Source organism: Gavialis gangeticus, unplaced genomic scaffold, assembly GCF_001723915.1.
Source record: "Gavialis gangeticus isolate Ggan-Ray unplaced genomic scaffold, GavGan_comp1, whole genome shotgun sequence".
NCBI classification, from domain to species: domain Eukaryota; kingdom Metazoa; phylum Chordata; order Crocodylia; family Gavialidae; genus Gavialis; species Gavialis gangeticus.
In genome coordinates, this window is record NW_017729017.1 from 6,599,121 (window position 1) to 6,611,936 (window position 12,816).

General features: G+C 43.7%; 1 protein-coding gene across 3 annotated transcripts in view; it reads right to left on the reverse strand.

Annotated features, from left to right (window-relative positions):
• Nucleotides 1-2,201: 2,201 nt before the first annotated feature.
• The window catches only part of SAMHD1 (SAM and HD domain containing deoxynucleoside triphosphate triphosphohydrolase 1), a 134,310-nt gene continuing 123,695 nt past the window's right edge, over nucleotides 2,202-12,816 (reverse strand). For all 3 annotated transcript variants that reach the window (XM_019513083.1, XM_019513082.1, XM_019513084.1), the window contains 5 exons: nucleotides 12,072-12,211; nucleotides 9,751-9,846; nucleotides 7,707-7,811; nucleotides 6,246-6,383; nucleotides 2,202-3,489 (listed from right to left, as the gene is read on the reverse strand). In XM_019513083.1, the coding sequence (XP_019368628.1) occupies nucleotides 3,358-3,489; nucleotides 6,246-6,383; nucleotides 7,707-7,811; nucleotides 9,751-9,846; nucleotides 12,072-12,211 (611 nt within the window). In that variant the 3' untranslated portion in view covers nucleotides 2,202-3,357. The remainder of the gene's footprint in view (nucleotides 3,490-6,245; nucleotides 6,384-7,706; nucleotides 7,812-9,750; nucleotides 9,847-12,071; nucleotides 12,212-12,816) is intronic.

Here is a 12,816-nt window from a genome sequence, read left to right on the forward strand (position 1 = left end):
GTGTAGTTGGGGAGTGTGTGTGGTGGGGTGGGGGGAGAGTTGTGAGGGGATGTGGCTGTGTGTGTGGGCGGGGAATAGGGTATATTGGGGTGTATATGGGGGGGTTGTGGGTGTAGAGTGCGAGTGTGTAGGGCTTGTGGGGTGTGAGGACCCCCTCACCCCCCGCATGGTGCACAGCCTCCACTGATGACAGCAGCAGTTGGGGATGCTTGGGGTGCTCGTGCCCAGCACAGGCACTACTACCAGTGGCACATGGCTCCAGCCAGCGTTGCACATGAGCGCGAGGAGCACAGCCAGGTCTGGCTGCTTCTATCACACGGGGCTCCCTACCGCACATATGCACCTCCTGCACTGGGGGAAGTACAATGGAATAGGATGTCTTCAGTGCTCCCTGCCTCACAGGTCCCAGGACTCCACTGGGAAGCAGGGGCCGGGGCTTCCCTCTACCTCCTGCAGTCCCAGGACCTGCACAGCAGGGAGCGGTGAAGGCAGCTGCCTTCATTGGATGGATGGGGCTCCCCCTGGTGGTGTGTGAGTGCATGAGCTGCACATGCACTGCATGGAGCCCGGCATGATAGAGGCAGGCCGGCCTGGCTGCGCTTCTTGCCCCCATGTACAGTGTTAGCTGGAACCACACGCTTCTGGCAGCAGCGCCTGTGCTGGGCATGAGAGCCCCCAGCATCTCTACCTGCTGCTGCTGCTTCCATCGATGGGGAGGGTATACCATGAGAGGGAGTGCGTGGAAGGCCCCTACACCCTGCATCCTCCCTTACACCTGCTCTTCTGAGGTCCATGCTCCCACTGCCTCCCTGGGCATGGGCTCTAAATTGCCACTAGCCTCAGCCCCATGCTCTGCACTTCCGCCCAGCTGCAGCTGCCCCCCACCGCTTCCCTACCTGGTGCCCAGAGCAGGACACAGGGTAAGCTGACAGGTCCGGCCCCCCACCCCAGGCAGCTGTAGCAGTGGCAGCCCTGCCAGGAAACTGTGTGCTGGCTGGGCTGGGCCCTTCCATGCACAAGGATGGGAGTGAGGCACAACGGGGTATTTTGCAGCAGGTATGTGTATATATGGATGTCTTGCTCCCACCCTCATTGGCAGAAGGGCTGGGTGGGGTACAGTTAGTTGGTGGGCACCCACAGAATGGATGAAATTGCCTGGCAGGCCATTTTTCACCCACCCCTGCTGTAAGTGGTCAGGAGGCAAAGAACATTTAGAATCATAAGGGATCAGGTGGGGCCTAAAATTATGATTGGTCCAGGGCCCAGAAGAGGTCCACCATGCAAGTGACTGGGGTGCAGGTGGTTATGGTAGCTCAACCATGTGCCGACATTTTGAGTGCAAAGGCAAAATCAGGAGTATGGGTTAGAAGTTCCAAGCAGGCCAGCAACATGCTGTCTGTTTTGGGCTTTATGTCCTGGTTTGGCCAGGACAGTCCTGGATATCATAGGCTGCCTCAGCCAGTTGGTGAAAAATTGAGCAAGTCCTGGATTGGTGCCACTCAAGCCATATATGCCAGGCCTGGCTCCCACTAAGCAGCAGCTGGAGGTGGGGGGCAGTGTGGGGCAGGAGTGGGTACTGCTTCTGTTGCCTGTGGGCTGGGATCACCTGCAGAGAGATCCAGCTTCTGCGCATAGGTGGGGGTGGAGTGTATCTGTATATCACCACACTGCCCTGCCTTCCTCCATCATCAGGTTTCCTGGGAGCCACGGGGTTGTGTCTGGGTCACTTCAGCACTATCCTGTATGAACACGCTGGATAGGAACCTCGCTACCACCCTCTGCGGGTGCATGGTGTGTTCATCTGCACAGGGGGTGGTGTGTGTGAGTGCAAGCACATGCACCTATGCAATTCACCTCCACCCGTTCTGGATTTCCTTACCCCTTTATGGATTTCTGCACAAATAATATGGTCGCCCTAGATATCAGGGCCTGTGTGGTCAGAGCCCTCTTCTTGTAACCCAGAGGGCTAACTCAGCCTAATTCCTGATTACTTCCAGCTGTGCCTGGAGCTTATGAAGACCAGCTACTGCATAAGGGTTTTTTTAATTGGAAATTAGTGGCTAACATTTGAAAACCAAGTAAAAAATAAAATCTTTAGAGAAGGAAGTGAAGGGTTTTATTTTATTTTAATTAAAACCTAAAAAAGAGACAACACCGGAGAAAACCCCCCAAAAAACACTTCTGTTGGAGGGGCTTTTTGACTTGCACCTGTTAAAACATTTGAGATGCAAGTGAAAAATTAGGAAAAAGAAGAGGGGAAGAAAGCCTTGCTTTTGTATTGAACAGTTTGGCAGAACTTTTGAGACTACCCACAAGCAATAGAGGAAAGAAATCATTTAATATACCAGTGAAAATTGTGAAGTCACTGAACAATGCTGTGGGTTGTAAAGTTAACTGAGGGAGATCAGGAAGCAGTAGTACTGCATTAGCAGACTGCTGCATTAGTTAACTGCTGAGAAGGTATTTTGCTGTGTAAACATATCCTCATTTTAAGAATATGTGAGTAATCAAGTTGACAGTATCTCTTTAGCCAAATTTTTCTTGCCAGGAATGTTCAGAGAGTAATGAAAGATCACAGCATTTCTGTAACTGAATACAGAAGTAAAAACCACATTCTATAAACCAAAGAGCTATTTTTCAAAAACGCATAAAGTGTCTGGGTACTTTGGTAGCACGAGGAGACACAGCTCACATTCATCAGCTTTTACAGTTACACTAATCTTCGGTTATTTAAAGGTAAAATGCAAATATTCTAGGAAAAACAAATTTTAGCTCTTACATTTCTGATAAAGCCTCAGTATTACCATAAACAAGGGGATCCAAATTATAGAAAATAGCAGTAGGTCTTTCCAACATTTCATTTATGATACTTGCACTGATAGAAGAAACTGGAAACTTATAGTTCTCTGATTTTAGCAAAGTGGGAACTGTGTTGAAAAATACAGCTAACACTGCATTTCAACCAGGGTAAAATTTTGCCCTTTTGTATGCTTATGGAAATGTGTATATTTTATCAAGACTCTGAAGTTCATTTTTAAAAAGGTACTCTTGCTATACAACACAAGTACATTCAAAGAACACACTAGAAACAGTTGTGTTAAGTTTTGTTGCAACAAATAATCTCTCCATATAAAATTCTCCTCTGAGTACCATAATACACAGAGTTTTAATGAACTACACTATATAGGAAATTTCAGCTCCTTTTAAAATGCATTATTGTAAATCTGCTCTGAAAAGCTTTTACAGCTTATCCTTATTTCACATAGGCTTTTTATAAAATGTGCCAGCCATCATTTAAAGAGATAAATGGGATAGTGCAAAATCCTTATCAGAAAGGCTTTAAATACATTTAATAAGTCAGTTATTGAAAAGTCTGGCTCTGGGTTTTGAAGCTTTCTTGCATTCAGTTGGACCTTCTAGTTCATCTTCTTCAGTGTTTTTCCAGCTTGCTTTCATTGGAGTTAGCAAAGGGGCAACCACATCACCATCCTATCAAACCAATGAAAGAAAGAAAAGGTTTGCTTTTAAAAGCATTCTCCTGAATTTAGAATCAAAAACCTCAACATTAGAATATTTAGTAAAATGGAGTAAAAGATGAGAACCACACAAACACTGCAATCAATGCCTGATCACTGTACATGAAAATTTTGGATCAGTGTTCCAACAGAAATTAACTGGTTCCTAATTTTGACCATGATCGCATTTTGATCTATTGATTGCATTTCTGGAAAACATACTGCAGGGTCCAGTACATTAAAGTGTACAATAAACCGGGAAGCATTATGTACTGGCTGAGTGGATGCTGTACCATATAGAAGTGATAAGTGTTAGCAACCTACTAATTCTCTGTATTCATTATTATATTAGTGATGTGAGCATTTGGTCTCAGAGCTTCCATCAAAATGTAGCTGGTCTTGTGTGTTTTTACCCAAGGTGAATATATTAAGCATCTTCATTTCCAACTTGAATTTCCACATTCAATACAAGATCAACACAACTCAGCAAGGGGGAATTAAAGCCTCACGGAGCCCCCTCTTTCCAGTTCCTTTGATTTATCGCATGCTCCTGGGGACATGATGCCAAATCACTTAGTATCTCAGGTGTCAAAGGATCATGGCCCATGGTCTTGCAAATTTGCAAAGGTGTACAAGTTTCCTACAAATTAGTGCAGGAAATAAATGCCTGTCCATTATTTAAGATTGGTCTCTTTTGAGATCTGCTTTAGATCTACCTGCCCAATATCCTAAAGGCTGGGTCCAGGGGTGATGCACAGGGGGTGCACAGGGGTGCATGTGCACCCCCTAAGAGCATCAGTGCACCTTGTCAGGCCACGCTCCCTGTGTAGCCGGTGGGTGGGGGGCAGGCAGGAGCACCAGTGCTCCCCTTGTGAGCGCTGGTTGGAGAGCAAGTGGCGCACAGCTGGCCAGAGAGCGGGGCCACCGGCAAAAGTGGTTGTGTTGCTTCTGGAAGTGGCCACGGAGCTCCGGAAGTGGTGCAGCTGCTTTTATTGTGAGATTGGCACCCCCCGTAACCAGTGGGATTGGCCGCTGGGGACCACCCCCCCTGGCTGCCAGGGGAACCCCCTCCTGGTTGCTGACTGGTGTCGGGGGTACGTGCTTGACTCAAGAGGCACCAGACACCCTGACTCAAGAGGCACCAGACACCCATGGCTGGGTCACAGTGTGGCTCTGGACCAACTCCCACTGCAAAAGCCAGAACTGCACTGAGGGACAATGAAGTGCTCTACCCCATTAGTCCCTATATCATGCTCTTCATCAGAAAGCATCTATCAGAGAAACAGAAAATTTAAATAGGCTTAGGATGAGCAAGAGGAAAAAGGGAAAACACAGATAACAGGAAATGTTTGAACACTTTGAAAAATACATGCCACAGATATGGCCATGGATGACTTAGACCTTTTCTATAGTAAAGTTTCCATCAGTTACACTGATTGATTTGAATGAGTGCAAGTTCCTGTGTGAACTATCCTCTACTGAAGTGGGTTTTATTCAGTTAAACTAAGTAGGGGTGCATCGATAGAGATTTTGGGGGCCAATATCAACAGCAGATTTTTAAAGAGGCATATTAGCTGATACCAATCTGATTTCCGATATAGCTGTGTCCAGTTGGTAAGTCTGTTGTGGTGAAATGAGAGGGGGATCAAAGGGATGTGCGTGTGTGGGGGGGGAGATCAACACCTGCAGTGAGGGAGGAGGTAGGGTAGGCGTGGGACAGAGCCGCAGCTTGTCCAGGGGGTGCAGGGAGGGGGGCGGTGGCTAAGGCTGCTGCGCACCACTCGTTTAGAAGCAGCTTATCTGGGAGCTCCCACCGCTGCTCATCCGGGGGGGATGGGAGGGGATGTGTGCCCCCTGATCTGTGTGGGTCGGGCCGGGCAGGCTGCAGCTGCAGGCTAGGGCCATGCTGCACTGTGCTTGGAGCGGGTGCCGGCAGTGCTGGGAGAGGGGGCTATGGGGAGGGGGTGCAGCCCCCCAAATTTCACCATAGCTCCTTCCCAGTGTTGCTGCCACCTGCTCTGAGTGCAGCACAGCATGGCCCCCAGCCGCAGCCCACCCGCCCTGCCCCACTCCACGCAGATCCGGGGACAGATGCCCCTCTCCACCTCCCCCATGTCTTCCCGGATGAGCAGCAGGAGCAATGATGGAAGCCACCAGACAAGCTGCTCCTGGACCAGCAGCACACAGTGCTGGGAGCCGCAGCTCTGTCCTGTGCCCACCCCACCCTGGCTGGGCAGCACGTACCCCAGCCCCACTCCTCCCTCACCATGGGGGGCACTGATCTGCCCCTCCATACTTCCTTTCTCCTCCCTCCATGTCCACCACAACAGACATACCAGCTACACACAGCTAGCCAAGCTGCTGGCTGCGCTCCTCACTGCCTGTGTGCCATGCTGCGGCTGGTCAAATTATCAGCCACATCAGGTTGATCTCCGATATAGTTAATTTTCTTTATATCAGTGCTGATCCCATATCAGACCGATGTATCACTGCACCTCTAAAACTAACCTAATGTAATCAAAGCTGTTTACAAGCTAAAATAAAAGTGTCCACACAGGAGGGTGTGGTGGATTAAATTCAGTTCAGCTATGGTGAAGTTCTATAGCCCAGATAAGGCTTACCCATAAAATTCCTTAATATTATACTAATTATAGAAATCCAGACTCCCTAGGCCAAGGTGAGACGGTCCAGGGGTAGAAATGTATGGAGGTAACATTATACAAACTTTACCTGTGGTTTAGTGAAATCTCTGTTTATACACCACTGCACAAAATACTGTATTGCAGCATTGAGACTCTTCTCATCTGTTTTCTTACAGTAAACTCGGATAAGCTGTTCCTCAAAGGTCTCTGGCAGAAACCTAGAAACCTTTTGAATACAGAAAAAAAAGAACTTAAATATCTTTTTGAAATTCATGTAATGGTTTATTTGAGATTCCAAGATTTTCCCATATATATATTTATTACTAAAATTTCCCAGTTCTTTTTAGAGCCTTAATTAGATTCTGGTTTTCCCTGTTGAACTCCATTCTTTATATAAATTAACGAGGAATAGATTCTAAGTAGCATTATATGCAACAAACACATAAGAACATTTACTGGGTCAGACCATAAGTTCATTTTGCCCAGTATCCTAGGTCACAGTGGCAGACAGAGGATGTTGAAAGGGATAGTGAACTGAGTATGACCCCCCCCACCCCACTGTTTCCCTCTCATTTGAGGTCTCCAGCATTTAAGGGTGAGAAAGTTCTAATTCAGAGGCTGTATCTTCAACTCCCATGATCAAAAGCTACTGCTGCCTCTTTCCTCCAAGAATCCGTCCAATCCCTTCTTGAATCTAGCTAACGTGTCCGCTTCCACATCTGGTAGCAGTGACTTCCACACTTTAATTATACACTGTGTGATAAAGAATTTCCTTTTGTTAGTTTTAAACCTACATCCTAGTTTTATTTTGTGATCCCTAGTTCTTGTATTGTATGAGATAGTAAATAATAAATCCCTATTTACTTTATCTTTGCCATTTATTATTTTGTAAACTTACCAGGTCTCCCCCCCAAGCACCATTTCTAAACTGAACAGCTTCTTCAATATCTCCTCATATGGCAGCCCCTCCATATCTCTAATCATCCTTGTTGCCCTTCTCTATACCTTCTCTAGTTCTTCTATATCTTTTCTGAGGTGCGGGGACCAGAACTGGGACCAGTCTTCAAGGTGTGGACGCACCATTTATTTATAAATGACCATGACGACACTTTCAGCTTTGCTTACAATTTCCTTCTTAATAATCCATAACATTTTGTTTGCCTTTTTGACAGCTGCTGAGCACTGAGCTGATGTTTTCAGTGAGCTGTCCATAACGACTCCCAGATATCTTTCCTCTCTGGTAAGAGCTAATGTACAGCTCATCATAGTGTAGGTATCATTTGAGTTATTTTTGTCCAGGTGCATCACTTTATACTCTTTTTAATTAAACTGCATCTGCTATTTAGTTGCCCATTTGCTTAATCATGCTACATCTTTCTGTAGTTCCTCACAGTCTGCCTTGCTCTTTACCACTTTGAATTGTGTCATCTGCAAATTTGGTCACCTCACTACTCACCCCCCTTTTCCACATCATTTATAAACACAGAAACTCCAGATTATGGGAAAATTACACTGCATGATCCATAAAAGTGTTCAGACTGATAAGTACCTGTTCTTTAGTAATCTTGATTGCCTGGCTAGGGTCAGACTTGCAATAGAAGCGAACATTATCAATAGGGTTCTGTTCTTTCATTCCATAATCCATATTGATAACCTTGGGAGACAGAAAATAAGATGGAATTCATCCTAACACATTTGTCTTCAAGTTTTTTTGATTTTACACATATACACAAAATATGGAATCCCTAAAAGCAACAATAACCATTAGCTATTAATAACTAGCAATAATTTAATATTTGTATTTCTAACAATTTCTTCCAAGACTGCCACTGAGAAATAAGCCATGCCCAGAGCTGCCCTAGGTATTATGTTTTCAGCATATGACAGAGGAACAGTAGGTTCAAGTTGTAATGTGCATTTCTCCTTAATGGTTTTATGACTGCTGTAAAGACGGTGTATGCATTCCCGCAGCTGAGTTTATGAACAAGCCACATGCATACCAGTGGGAACATGCTACTCACTAACTACTTAGTTAGGTTTTTCCTCCCCTTTCCCTCACCGCCCTCTGATCTCATAAAATAACAACTTAGCAATTTTAAGAGTGAAAGCTGGCAGGAATTAAGGCATTTGCATTCAGCTGGCAAGCAAACATTTATGACATTCAACAAGGGGAAATGCTTAACTTCCTTTCACTTGGTTACATGTGAGGTAGGGTAAGATTAGCAGTGCTTTACTCGGTATGGCCCCAATGCCTCATGATCAATCTTCCATGCTTTCCAGCCTAATCCACTGCACCATATCTAGCCATGGAGTGATCTGCACTGTGGATCAGTGACCTACCGTGGAGGGCTATGTGATCCAACCCACAGATCCTCCCACAAGTTCAGAAATCTGGCAGCAGGGTAATTAACATTGGCACAGGTAATTAACACTGCCACTGCTCCCCTACTGCCAAATTTCCAGACCCATAGAGAGCCCCATGGATCAGATCACATGGCTCTGCAGACTGGACGTTGAGCACTACTGTGGCTGGAGTTTAAAAGAAAAAAAATTAAATACAATCTTAAAAAAAAACTTTTGAGTTCATTGCTACGTGTCCCTCAAGTGGGACTGGACAGCATTTTCCCTTTGTTTTCAGCAGCATTTACTTTAAAAAGTTTTGTGCTAAATATTTTCAGAGTTAAGTCAGTCATTGCCTTTTATGATCCCCTCCTCCCTTCCTTCTCCATCTGTGGATGGAGACTACCTTGTATGAAGCATCTTGTTGTAAGAAAACAAGACTGACAGTTCAGATCCATGCAAACCAACTGGTGGGGGAAAACAGAAGGTATGAACTCACTTTGACCAACTATTAATTAAAGCTATTTCTGAGTTTTAAAATGTGGTTTGTATGAAAACCATAGAAATTTGAGTTCTACAGTTCACAGAACAAAAAGTATACTTCAGTGGTTTCTGAGCTGTTGTCTATGATTCTTGCTATCTATCTTCAGAAAACTGATGGGGCATCTGGGGTTAGAGCCACCACTGCCTGCTTCCATACATATTTACTACAAACAGTCTGGTTGCCTCCACTAACAAATAATACAACACAAAAGAACAAAAGAGGAAATGGGGACTGTTCTAGGGAGTGGAGCCAACAGTGAACAGTTAAAACACTTTCCCAACTATAAAACACAACCAACTATAATTACTGGGAGGAGAGGTATCCAGAGGACTAACTTTTAAGATATGATTCACACTATAAGAAAAGTCTAGGAGTCCCTGAGCTATAGGTTTCAGGAGTAGTTTACAGGAGTAAACTACTGTTATATACCAGATATAAACTACTGTTATATACTACACCCCACCATAGTGCTGAGAGCAAACTGAATTTTACCTTATCTTTCACAGTGTCCTTGAATTGCACAGTTAATTACAGTGTGAACGGGACATGCCAGTTGCTTATATAGAATATAAAGTGTACACACACACACAAACACACACGCGCGCGCGCACACACAGTTTGCATTTAAATTTGAGTATAGTAGCTTCTTTCTGATTACAGAAGTGATACAATATAGTTGATATTTGTTTCTCTAAAAGGAGATATTTACATCAACTATGAAGTCTTCAGACTTCAACTCCATATCGTGAGGTATGTTTTCTGGCTTGGCAGCAGCAACATCAGCTGGCAATGTGTCGTACTCCTCCTGAGAAAGAGTAAAGTCAAAGGCTAGGGACAGACATTTAAAAAGCCTGATTCTGAATTGATTCAATCTTTGCAGGTTAGTCTAACCTGGCTAGGCTAAACCAGTTTGTAACCGTAAGACACTCCCTCTGGACTGAAAAAATTCAGGCACCTGCCTGCAGTGGCTCAGGCTAGAAGCTGGGAGGCACAACAATAGCCCTCTCATCTCTTCCATAGTGCTGAGCTGTGGGGGGCAAGGCCAGGCCCTGGCAGGACTAGGGAGGGGTCCCCCCCTCCTCAGCAGCCCAGCAGGGAATGTTTATCACCCCTAACTCAGTGTTTATCAACCAATTAAGAAAACAAAGCCTCTCTCCATTAGTTCAAACCCTTCTTAAACAGCTTTTCCAAGGAAGGACATTACCAGCTACCTGATGATTAGCTCCAAAAAGCCTGTCTTCCTTTGTTGTCTCTGACAGCACAGACTGTAGCCAGCATGTGGTCTACTAGCTAATGCTGAGAGGTGTCTGTGTAAAGCATAGGGGCTGGGGAAAATAATCCCCGCTTAGCAGGGAGAAGTCAGGCAGACACCTACAGTCTCTGCCAGAGCTCCAGTGTGGGAGCAGAGGGAAGGGGCCAGTTTTGCTGTGGAGCAGAGAGCCCCACCAGCCCAGAAAGCATTCCAGGATGCTGGGGGAGTCTGATTTATCTTAAACCAGCAAGGGGTCTGGGACAGATATTGCATAAACCTGTTTGACCTAAATCAGTTAAGTCTGATACTACATTCAACCGGGTTTATCTCAAACAGATTTCAGCCATTTTCAAACTGGTTTATGTGTACTGAACATCTGTTCTCTTACAGGTTTAAATCAGTTTCTGATCACTTAAACCAGTTTGTGTGTAATGTCTGTCCTTTGCCAAAAAGGTTTTGTCACATACTACCAGTTCCCGAACTGTGCAACAGAACCCAGTTGAGAAGACTGAGAATACAGACATACAGGCAAACTAGTGAAAACACAATTATTTTTTAAAAAGCCAGCATATTTTTTCCTCCAAATTAGTTGCCATTCACAAAATATAAAATCCTTAATTGTAGAAATTAATTGCAGAAACATTTGTATTTCATGAATCTACTTTAATTGTAGATGGAGCTCCAGTATTTGCAATGACCTCATCATCTGATGATGAGGTACAACGTACTACTTCAAAGCAGATGGAATAACACTTGCATGAAATGCCATAAATTTGAGGTGTCTGCATTTCTGTTAACTGTGTTAATTTGGCTAGAGTTTCCCTGTTATGAGAAATAATTTTAGATGGCCTTGAATAGCCGTAAAGTGTTTAGTGCATAGGATACTATCAGCCCTCACATTTCCAAGAAAAAAAAATCCAGGATTTTAGTGGAAACTGTGCTGAACCTCTGCTTTTAAACACATTTAATCATGACATGATTAACAGAATGATTTTCTTATAAACAAAGATTTATACTTGAATATGTTTGAAAAATATTTTTATAACAAAGTTGTAACATTAAAAAATCTCAAGCTTTTTAACAAATATAAGGAAAATTTTAAAAAACCAGACAAAGCTTATTTTACCTTAATTCTGGATTTTGAAATAGTTGAATTGTTTGCTGAATTTTTTTCCACAGAAATTCAGTTGGTAACAGATATTTTATCCCCAGTTAAGTTCTGACAGACTTATATTAACTCACAGCATTTTACAACAGCACATGACAAGCAACCTTCAACTATAAGTGCTAATCTCAGCTTCAGCTATATAGTATCTTTGGTGTGTAACATTTAAGTTGAGATTTTAGGTTGTGCACATTCCAGAATTTCAGTAATTATTTCTAATTATCAATATTAAAACAAATGAGTCAAGTTTAGGGGGAAAAACTTTCCAATGATGAGTTGGACACATGCATTAGATTTTTGTTACTATCTAAACAGTTTGACCATTTCCTTGCATTCCTCAGATGTTCTCACTTAATTTTTGAACTAGAGTGACACTGATATTTTTACAGAAAACATGTTACTTCAAACAGATTTCCATAATTAAATCAGTAAGTCACCTTTCTTTAACACTCCCCGCTCCCCCGTCTACTTTTCGGATATCCCTCTTTTCCATTCACTTGCTGGTTCTGTTGTCAATGTGCCCTTGACACAAACAACTTACAATTAACAGATCAGTAAGATTTGTACATTCAAGCAGCAGCAGAATTTAGAGCTGGCCATCAACAGAGATTACCTTTTCAATTTCCTTTCCTTTTTTAGGCTTAGTTTCTCCTACATACTTGTATAGTTGACGTTGCTCTATTTTATACAAAATTTCTCGTGCCTCAGCCAGTTCTGGACAACTGGAGTGCAAAATCTCCAGAAAGATGTTATCTGTCAAAGTTAAACACATGTTCTTTATATAGTCAGTCAGTCAAGTTCCAATTGTTACAGCAAAGACAAACTCTGAATCTATGTCTGTACTGTGCAAGCTAAATTTATGCAAAAACTTAGGAGAAAAAAATTCAAGCCATTTTCAACGAGTGACCCAATACACTAACAAAAACATTTTAAAATTTCTTATACACAATGTTCAAAATAAAGATTAAAAGATATGCTGACCTCCCATCCCTGAGGATAAGATTAACAGGTTTGCAACTGACACCTCTTTCACTAGTTACAGCCTTTTCTAATTCATATGTAGTAAAAATTCCATATCCCAACAACAGTGGATTAGCACAAGACTGTATCCCATTTTCTTCATTTAAGGCAGGAGTGTCAAACATAGGACTCATGGAACCATTTGATCTGGCCCCTGGGTCACTAAACTGATCCCATGTGCTGGCCCTGGCTCTGCATGCAGCATGCCATGCAAGGGCTGGATCTTGAGTGACTGGTGCCACCTTAGTCAGGGGAGGCACATGCCCCCCACAGCAACCAGTGAGCGACTGGGCAGGAGTAGTTCCCCTGTGGCTAATCTTGCTGACTGGGGTGGGGGG